At 37.5% G+C, this 10,108-nt stretch overlaps 2 protein-coding genes across 2 annotated transcripts; one reads left to right on the forward strand and one right to left on the reverse strand.

Moving 5' to 3' along the window:
- Positions 1 to 253: 253 nt before the first annotated feature.
- On the reverse strand, positions 254 to 775 carry LOC138897325 (uncharacterized). The gene has a single exon (XM_070183290.1). The coding sequence runs from the start codon at positions 773 to 775 to the stop codon at positions 254 to 256; it is 522 nt and encodes a 173-aa protein (XP_070039391.1).
- A 4,608-nt stretch (positions 776 to 5,383) lies between these two features.
- LOC104101313 (protein NRT1/ PTR FAMILY 7.3-like) lies at positions 5,384 to 10,046 on the forward strand. The gene is made up of 6 exons (XM_033657417.2): positions 5,384 to 5,594; positions 7,449 to 7,566; positions 7,715 to 7,932; positions 8,012 to 8,574; positions 8,846 to 9,259; positions 9,388 to 10,046. The coding sequence occupies exons 1-6, from the start codon at positions 5,568 to 5,570 to the stop codon at positions 9,833 to 9,835; spliced, it is 1,788 nt and encodes a 595-aa protein (XP_033513308.1). The 5' UTR covers positions 5,384 to 5,567; the 3' UTR covers positions 9,836 to 10,046.
- Positions 10,047 to 10,108: the final 62 nt, after the last annotated feature.

The raw sequence follows: 10,108 nt of genomic DNA on the forward strand, positions 1-10,108 counted from the left end.
TTTGAGTTCGAGAAAATACTCACTCGACCATAAATCCTAAAGGCTACATTACTTCGAGTTCGAGCAGACGCTCACTCGACTATTAAGCCTCGAACTTATGAACAATATTTTTATAAGGCATGAATGAAACAAAATTTTCACAAGGCACATAATGAAATAAAGGCAAGTCGGAAAAGAAAGAGATCTTTATATATATGAAGATATTTACATGGTCCGATCAGGATCCTACGCAAAAAATCAAAAATGAAAAATCCTAAGGTTCCTGATTTCCTCCGAGGGAAGTTTCTTCTCCATCGAGGTCCTCCCCTCTCTCGTACTCGCTTTTGCTCTCGTCTTCATCATCATCATCTTCGGAGGCCAGCACTGCAGCTTTAGTTTCATGCTCTCTAGCCTTTTTTATCTCGTAGGAAAGATTGAAACCCCGAGCGTGGATCTCCTCGAGGGTTTCCTTATGAGATTGGTGTTTGGCGATTTCAGCAATCCAATATGCTCGAGTTTGAGCGGTCTCGGCTGCCTCTCTCGCTTGGACTTGAGCGGCTTCAGCATCAGCCCAGTAGACGGCCATGATTTCCTCTGCCTTGGCCTTTGCCTTTTCGGCTTCATATTTGGCCTTTGCAAGATCGGAAGCCAACCGGGCCTCGAGTTCCTCTATTTTCTTTGCCTGAATCGAGCATTTTTCCTTCACGCCTCGAAGCTGACTTTCGGTCAATGACAATTGGGATAAAGCAGTTTCTTTTTCTACAGCAAAGCGGTCCATACCTTCTTTCCACCCCATGGTCTCCGCCTTTATCATGTTGACCCCCTTACGGAGCTGCCCGATCATCTCGATATTCTACTGAAGCTGTGAGATTGAAATGTTAGCCACCATTCCCGAATCGAGCCCGTGAATTTTTAAGATTTTCATTACCTTCTCAGTCAGGTCAGTATGATCTTGGTAATCCTTGGCCAACTCGGCTCGGAGATCCTTGATCTCCTCTTCTCTTTGCCCACAGAGAAGTTTAAGGGCATTTTTCTCATTTGTGAGCCCTCGGAGGTCGGCTTCATACCGACTCAGCTCAGCTCGAGACCGAGAAAATGCTTCCCGATTAAACGGTAAGGCCTACGCAGAAGGAAGAAAAGAAGTTAGACAGGAAGAGAAAAACAAACACAAGGGTATTACCAACAAGGGGAGTAAAGGCTTACACGATTCAGAGCTTGCTGCACTTTATTGAAAAAGCTCGATGCCTCACCCGAGTCCTTTCTCGAGACCTCCAAGTCGCTCAGGCCGGTATCATCCTCGACCCCGGTAAAATAATCATGGAAAGGATCTTCCTTTCCATGGATTCCTTCAACAGAGAGGTCTTCAAGGCCCGAGCCACTCGAATCATCTCCTCGGAAAACGAGGGTAGCATCGGGGAGCCTCTAATTTCTATTGCCCCAAGTAGATCACTTAGGGCGATCTCTCTATCTCGAGGAGCCTCGAGATCAACCCCCGCAGCCGTACCCACCGTTGGCTCATTATGGTGGGAGGCATGCTCGATCCTCGATGGCTCGGGGACTTTGCCCGATTCTCTTTCCGAGGTTCCCTCATCTCGAGATAGAATCTATGCAGCCTTCACCGATTCAGTAGCCTTTGGGGCCTCGGTGCTCATTCTCACTCGAGCTACCAGCCCGAAATTGTCTTTTTTCTCTCCTTCGTCTTCATCCCTTAGACACCGAACATAGTCTTCGGTCAGGAGGATGTTGTTCTTCATTGGCTTATGAGCTGTCCTCTTCTTAGGTTCGGGATCCTCGGAGGTTGAGATTGTTTTCCTCTTTCTGTCCTTCACCGGTTTTGGTGCCGGGATCGAAGTCTCCCCCTCACCAGATAAGGGCCTCATGACAGCATCTTTGCCAAGGCCTGTATGAAAGGAAATTAAGTAAGAAATGCTTCAAGCAAAATCGTCAAAAATATGGAAAAAGGGGCTTACCATGAGTTTTGGCCTCCCATCGGTCCTTTGATAGATCGCGCCATGAGCGCTCGGCATACGTAGAGGTCTAAGTTAGGTCCCGAACCTAGCTTTTGAGGTTAGAAATTACACCATGCATCCAAGCAACCGCTACATCACGAAAAAAGATATCGATAAGAAAGAAACAAAGGAACAGAACAATAAATAGGAGCTAACAGTGGGATTGTACTTACGCTTCATATTCCATTCCTCGTGAAATGACATCTTCTCGACTGGGATTAGGTCGGAAGTCCTCACTCGAACGAACCAGCTCATCCAACCTCTGTCCTTATCCTCGTCTATGCTCGAGAATAGTACTTTGGTAGCTCGGCGTTGGAGTTTTATTAACTCGCCTCGATAGAGGCGAGGGCTGTACAACCTGATATGGTGGTCGAGGGTGAAAGGCATCCCCTCGACTTTGTTTACGAAGAAGCGAATCAGAATAACAATTCGACAAAAAGAAAGATGGATTTAGCCTAGGGTTATTTGGTACTGGCAACAAAAATCAATGACAACGAGGTCGAAGGGGCCCAACGTGAAAGGGTACGTGTAAACACTTAAAAACCCTTTCACATGGGTGGTAATATCTTCTTCGGGAGCCGGGATCACCACTTCTTTGTTCTCCCAGTTACAATCTATCCTTACCTGTTTAAGGTATCCCTTAGTTATCGAGCACATATACCTCGATACTGGCTTGCATCGATCGGGAACCGACGAGGCTTTGTCGATCTTAATATCAGAAGTGAGAACACCCCCCCCCCTCCCCTCGAAAATACACTCCTCAGGTCGTGGCTCAACCAGTGTTTTGTCGCCGGCAGGCCGCGATGAAGAAGCGTCTTCTTTTTGAGGAACAGTTTTTGATGTTTTCGCCATTTGGATTTGAAGTTGAAAATAGAGGGAGATGACAAGATTTGGTGTTCTAAGAAGAGATTTACAGTAAAAATCACAGATTTGCAGAAAAAGAACTTAGAAGATTTGGAGATTGGAGATCTCAAAGTAAAGAATGGTGAAAAGATGTGCTATTTATAGATTTGGCGATGACGGTTCAATATCAGCAGTGGCCGACCATCATCTGACACACATTTAATACCGTCATGGTTGGAATTGATGCAAACGTTAGTGTATATCTAGTCATATCGTTGGAAAATCATATCGTTTCTCGCCACATTCTTCCCGAGAAACTATGGGACTATCTGTATACGGTCAAAACAGTTTTTCCCTTCGTATAATTATTCCAGATTAAAACATGATGCACCGAGGGTCGTCTTCATAATATCGAGATGATATCCGAAGCCAGGTTATCGAGCTCAAGATTTGGAGACCGATTAATACTGAGCCTGAGTCAATACCGAACTCGAGTCAATACAGAGTTCGAGTCGATATCGAGCTCGAGGTCCGGAGCTCGATCAGTACCGAGACCAACCAAGATCGAGCTATGAGACAAAGAGTCGTTGTAGCCGCACTAGGGGAGAGAATATCGACGGGAATTAAGGAAAAGCTAATTAACTAATTTATCATGGGATTTTCACTATGTATTTTTAATAATATACAAAGTAGGTTATTCCACTATATAAAGAGTGGCTATTATTTCTGTAAAAGGGATCGGACATTCAGAGGAGAAAACATTGATACACTCACATTCTAAAGATTATTACATTGATATAGAGTTGAGATTATCCCTTTTTGAGCTTGGACATTAATCCATCTTGCTTGTTTATATATCATTCTCTACTCAATTTGGTTTGTATTTCATTCCTTTATACAGTCAATATTCGATATTTTTCTACTTACTTTTTCGATTTGTACCAAGCTATACCACGTATCCTTAGAACTACGTATAAATTCAACTTTATTCGTTTTTTGGGTAAACATAAATTGCCCGCATAATAGTTCTCTAAGGGGAGTAATTAAAGCTCAATCTATCAAATGTACAAAATAGTTAAAGATTAAATTTGACACTTTCAGTTAAAGATGATGAAATATTTAAGTAAACAAAAAAAGAGAACTTAATGATGAGAAGGATAAAAACAAAAGGAAATTGTGTTGTGACAGGATAAATAGTCTCTTCTCAATTGACAATGACAATAGAGCAAGCCTCAAAAAATAAGGATGTAAGACGGCTACCTAAGTGATCACACGTGCTTTTCCAATTTCCAAATTAGAGCACACAAAAAAGTTTGGTTGAAGGCAGCTAAGCTTGTTTCATTAGTTGTCTCTGTTTATTATTAACTTGAAAAGACCTCCACTTTTATTTGTCTCACCTAAATTTTGCTTTATCTCGCGTCTCGACAGAAAATGGTTTTACTGGCCCTTGCCAGGTTCAATGTCATTTCAATAGGATCTACAGACAAAAGAACATCACCTTTAAAAAGTTTCCCACCATATATAAAGTATATATGATAAATATTAAAAAACTTTATATTGAGATCTGTTTTTATATTGAGATCTCTTAATGCACCTGATCAATATTAAAACATTTATAAATACTCAGTGATATTCTCAGGCCACCATAGAATGTTGGAATCCAAAGTATATATATGCCTTAAATAGACCAAACATTCCAAGGATAGCAAAAACTTTTATTTGCAAAAACTGCGTAGCTAGTTATAAAAAGTTTAAGTCACTGAAATTCTCATGATCATGTATTTTATAGAGAGGAGCCGCTTAAATATAACCATCACGTGCAGTAAAATTCTCCATTAATAAGGTTAATTAGGATGGTTTTGTGGAAAATAATCCAGCTGTATTGATTTGACTTAGTTAAGTTTTGACATATACTATATGAGAAGTGGCAGTGAAAAGGTTAGAGAAAATAGAATAAGTGAATGGAATACAGTTAATTAATTCTACTTACATTTGCATTAGGACATATCGCATTTGCATTTCAACTTATCACATCTGCAATTCTTTTGAAATCAATAGGACATGCTGTTTGGAGTTTGTACATAACTTGACTACTTCATAGTATATATCTTTTACATCTCACAAACACATTTGAAATCCTGACTTCCACTAGGCCACTCTTTGCCATATAAAACACAGTTAAAATTTTTTTATTTCCACTCCATCAATAAATAAATAAGATTTCAAATGTGTCAACATCAATACAGCTTAATCACAATAAAGATCAGCTTAAGCTCAACTCTTTCATCTCGTGAGAGAGACACCAACTCTCTGTTTCCAACCAAATCACGTACGCTTCTTTTCCTCCTTCAATTCATGCCTAAAAAAGTTAGTATGGTATTTTTTGCTTCCAACACATTGCTTTGTCACCATATTCTGTCCTTTTCTCTAATGGACTTTTTTTACTACGTGCGTACTGATCCCTTATTAGTATTTTCTCTTCTTTCCTCACGTAACATCTCAATTACGCTGTTAAAAACCCATAGCTACACTCTATAAATACCTCACCATTTCCCCTTTTCTCTTCAACATTTCTTCCATATCTTCCACCCCCAGAAGAAAAAAAAAGAAAGATTTCCTTCTCTTCTCCTCTCACTTAACTTCACCTTTTCCCGAAACATATATAATTTCTGTGAAACTTGTGGGACATTGCTTCCTCGCTAAACTTCACAATATTTTTTGCTACGGAAAAATCCAATGGCTTGCTTAAACATTGACAAAATGGTTTGTACACTTTTCTATGCTTTCCATTCTAAACTGGCCAACTTCCTATATCTTTAGTTTGATGTTTATTTCAATGCATGGGCGTAAAGATCTTCTTTTTTCCCTTTTGTATTTAATTTGTTCCTTTCCCTGTTCATGATAATTTGGATCTTTTTTGCTTTATGATTTCTAATTCTTTCCATCACAATTAAAATGGCCAACTTCGTCTTCTCTAATCGTTTTGATGTTTTTCAAAATGGTCCGGTTTTTTTTCTTCTTTTTTATTATGGCTTCTCATTCTCAGATAGTCACGTCTTTTTCTTCTTCTTTTTTCCACATATGTACATTCCAAAAGTATTAAAAAATTGTTGTTTCGTAAGAATAATTAATATAGTATATTCTGTGTGATGCATGAGTTTCTGTTTCATGTTTATTGCAAATAAAGACGAATTCATAATATACCGCCAAGTAGTTCAGAATTAGAATGATTTTATTATATACTCTTCTATACATATTTTTTTTTTTTTTATATGTATACATGATCTAGGTCAATATCAATGGGTTCAGTTGAATCCACAGAAACCGTCCTAAATCCATCAAACTGTTCTACTATCTCTAGTCATTGTACCAAGTGATATATATGTTTGGTATTTTCATTTCCAACTTCGCTCTAGAATATGTAATTTAGTAGCATTGAGAAGAAGAAAAAGCCATAAAAATGTTGTCACGGTCTCACGGGAGTCTTGTCATGCTTGACTTGCCGTGTAGGTTTTTTACTAAATACGTAGTAGAAATTCTAGTTCATCGAGAGTCTGCAATAATACTATTTTGCTATATGATGAACTTTCTGTCATGGCTTTAATACGTATAGAAATACTTATAAAGGAGAATTCAAACACGTCAAGTAATATTGTAACTTAGCGAAAGATGTGCTACAATAAAGACAACGTTGTTTGTTGCTTTTAAGACTTCTTAGTTTTCTTAACACAGATAAGAATATCATTTCACTTTAACGTTATAGAAGGACCACACAATACGTCATCCACTGATCCATGTATGTAAATACATACAGCTGGTTGTCTATGCAGGTCGAAGGATAAAAATGGGGACAAACACTGAATCTTGGTGTAGTTTTAGCTTAAGGTTGTTTTGGTAATAAGTAAAGCTAGTAACAGAAGAGTTATTTTCCTATATATAGTAAATCTATTGCAAAAGCATGCTACGTAATTGCCATAATACGCGTCCAAAATAATCAGTAGGAGTTTACGTTTTATTAAGCACTAGCCGTGTAAAAAATAGTTATACAATTGTCCACTTTAAAGCTGTTAAAAGCAGGTAATTTTATATAATATCATTAATGAGTAACTTAGGATAAAAGGTACGTAACTTGTTATACCAAATTAATTTACATTAATAGTATAAAAAATCATTACCTTGTCAGTATATCTTTAACTTAAATCCAATTAACTGGAAAAGTCCAGCAACTTTGTGTTTATGCAGATAATGATAACTCGTTTATATTGCTTTTCTCCTATAGTACAGGTTAAACCAAAAGTAAGAAACTGATTTTCCAATATAGCAAATGGAAAGTAAGAATTATTCCCACATGACGCGAAACGAATAATTGTAGTGTTTAGGACAGCATCTCGTGTGGGTAATTAATATAATTAAACTAGCTAGTTCAAACCAGACAATGGCAGTATAAATGATTCCTTCACAGAGCAGAATAACAGCGTACTGAGTAGTCATAAAATTGTCAATTCATGAATATTCTTTCTTAATTAAGCTGTTGGACGCCTTGGTAAAAACTAAATTAATTACTCCTTATATTCCATCTTAACGGCTAATGCATGTTCTCCCATAATATTTTTACAGTGTCATAAGCCAGAGAATCAAAAAGATGAATACACCTTTGATGGAAGTGTGGATAAGCATGGTCAACCTGCCGTGCGTGCGAGGACTGGGAGGTGGTTTGCTGGTGTTCTCTTACTTGGTAAGCAAATTTTTAATTGATAATCGAATACAAATGATAATATGGAGTAGTAGATCATCATCCAACCGAAATACCAGCTTCTTGCTTGTTACAACTTTAACAGTTATTGAAAAATAACTATTTCTTTTATCTTTTAAATTAATATCAGTGAATCAAGGTCTAGCCACGTTGGCATTCTTTGGTGTTGGAGTCAATCTAGTACTATTTCTGACTAGAGTTATGGGTCAAGACAATGCTGAAGCAGCCAACAATGTGAGCAAGTGGACTGGGACAGTTTATATCTTCTCTCTCTTGGGAGCTTTCCTCAGTGATTCCTATTGGGGAAGATACAAGACTTGTGCTATTTTCCAAGCCATTTTTGTGGCTGTAAGTGAAATGTCTCAATTCACAACTCAATTATTATCTTTAAAATATTTAGGTACTAATTAAGATTTTGTTCTTGCAGGGAGTGGTTTCACTTTCATTGACTTCATACATTTTCTTAGTCAAGCCTAAAGGTTGCGGAGACGAAAGTAACCCTTGTGGGTCCCACTCGACTATAAGTGTCGCACTCTTCTACGTGTCTATTTACTTAATTGCCCTTGGGAATGGAGGGTATCAGCCTACTATTGCAACATTTGGAGCTGACCAATTTGATGAAGATCACCCTCAAGAGAGTCACTCAAAAGTGGCTTTTTTTAGTTACTTTTACTTGGCATTAAATCTTGGATCTTTGTTCTCAAATACCATCTTAGGCTATTTTGAAGATAAGGGAATGTGGACTTTAGGCTTTTGGGCGTCGGCTGGCTCTGCCATTTTGGCATTAGTATTGTTTCTTATTGGAACACCTAGGTATAGGCACTTTAAACCTACAGGCAACCCTTTGTCAAGGTTTTGTCAAGTGGTTGTGGCTGCTACTAGAAAATGGAAAGTTGAACAACCTATAAGGGGAGATGAACTATATGAGGGTGAAGGACAAGAACCTGCTGAAAATGGAAATAGAAGAATTCTCCATACAGATGGTTTCAAGTAAGTTATTTTAATGAAATTTAGTACTTGCTATTTATTTTATGACACTCATTCTTTTTTATTTTCCTTAAAAAAAAGAATGACACTTTATATCTTACCCTTAATGATATACTCTTAAAGATCATGATATGTTTAAGACCATAAATTCTAATTAGGAAACTTAAAATATATATTATTTTTCGCCAGTCAAACACCGTTATATAATAGGCAATGGACGGACTATGTTTTGCATTGTTTTGATATACGATATTATTTGGTTTTGGTATTATAGATTCTTGGATAAAGCAGCTATAATCACATCAAAAGATGGAGAAAACAACCCATGGCGTCTTTGTGCAGTATCTCAAATTGAAGAAGTGAAATGCATATTGAGATTACTTCCAATATGGCTTTGCACAATACTGTATTCAGTAGTGTTTACACAAATGGCCTCTCTGTTTGTGGAACAAGGGGCTGCAATGAAAACAACAGTCTCAGGCTTTCATATTCCTCCAGCAAGCATGTCTAGCTTTGATATTCTCAGTGTTGCAGCATTCATTTTTATCTATAGAAGAGTTCTTGATCCCCTTGTTGCAAGATTAAAGAAGTCTGCTCCAAAAGGATTGACAGAGCTCCAAAGGATGGGAGTTGGACTCATCATTGCTATTATGGCAATGGTAGCAGCAGGAATCGTTGAGCATTTCAGGTATGAGTAATGTGAAATGGGTGAATAAGATTATATTGAATTGATAAACTAGTCAGGTCATAATTTGCCTAAAATTTACTTGGATCAAGATTATCATGATTGTATTTTCATGTGCTAAATTTGATCAGGCTAAAATCCGCGGACAAAGATTGTTCAAGTTGCACGAATTCAAGATCATTAAGTATTTTCTGGCAAGTTCCTCAATATGTACTTATTGGAGCATCAGAAGTATTTATGTATGTGGGACAATTGGAGTTCTTCAATGGACAAGCACCTGATGGATTGAAAAGCTTTGGAAGTGCACTATGCATGACTTCAATTTCACTAGGAAATTATGTCAGCAGCTTATTGGTTTCTATTGTCATGAAAATTTCAACTACTGATAAGATGCCTGGGTGGATACCTGGAAATCTCAACAAGGGTCATTTAGACAGATTCTATTTCCTTTTAGCAGCATTGACAGCAGCTGATTTTTTGGTCTATCTTATTTGTGCTAAATGGTATAAGTACATTAAGTTTGAAGAAAGAAGCATTGAAAAGCTAAATGGAAACAAGCAAGGAGATTTCAAGGTCTAATAAGCTTGGGGAGAGAAAATAAAAGACTCTATGATACCAACTATTTACATTAATAATGACAATTTAGGATTAGAAGAGATATTGTATGATATGTATTTAGTGCAGGGAGACTAGAGAAGCGCATTGTTACTGTTCTCTAAGTTGAGCACAAGATGTTTTGTTGGAATCAATTGATGATGCCTAAATCAATTATATTGATTTTTTGTGACAATTTTTGACTTATTTATTATTAATATAGAAAGTTAAGATTGGACTAATTTACCTTTTGTAGTA

This window comes from Nicotiana tomentosiformis, chromosome 8 (assembly GCF_000390325.3).
Source record: "Nicotiana tomentosiformis chromosome 8, ASM39032v3, whole genome shotgun sequence".
NCBI classification, from domain to species: Eukaryota; Viridiplantae; Streptophyta; class Magnoliopsida; order Solanales; family Solanaceae; genus Nicotiana; species Nicotiana tomentosiformis.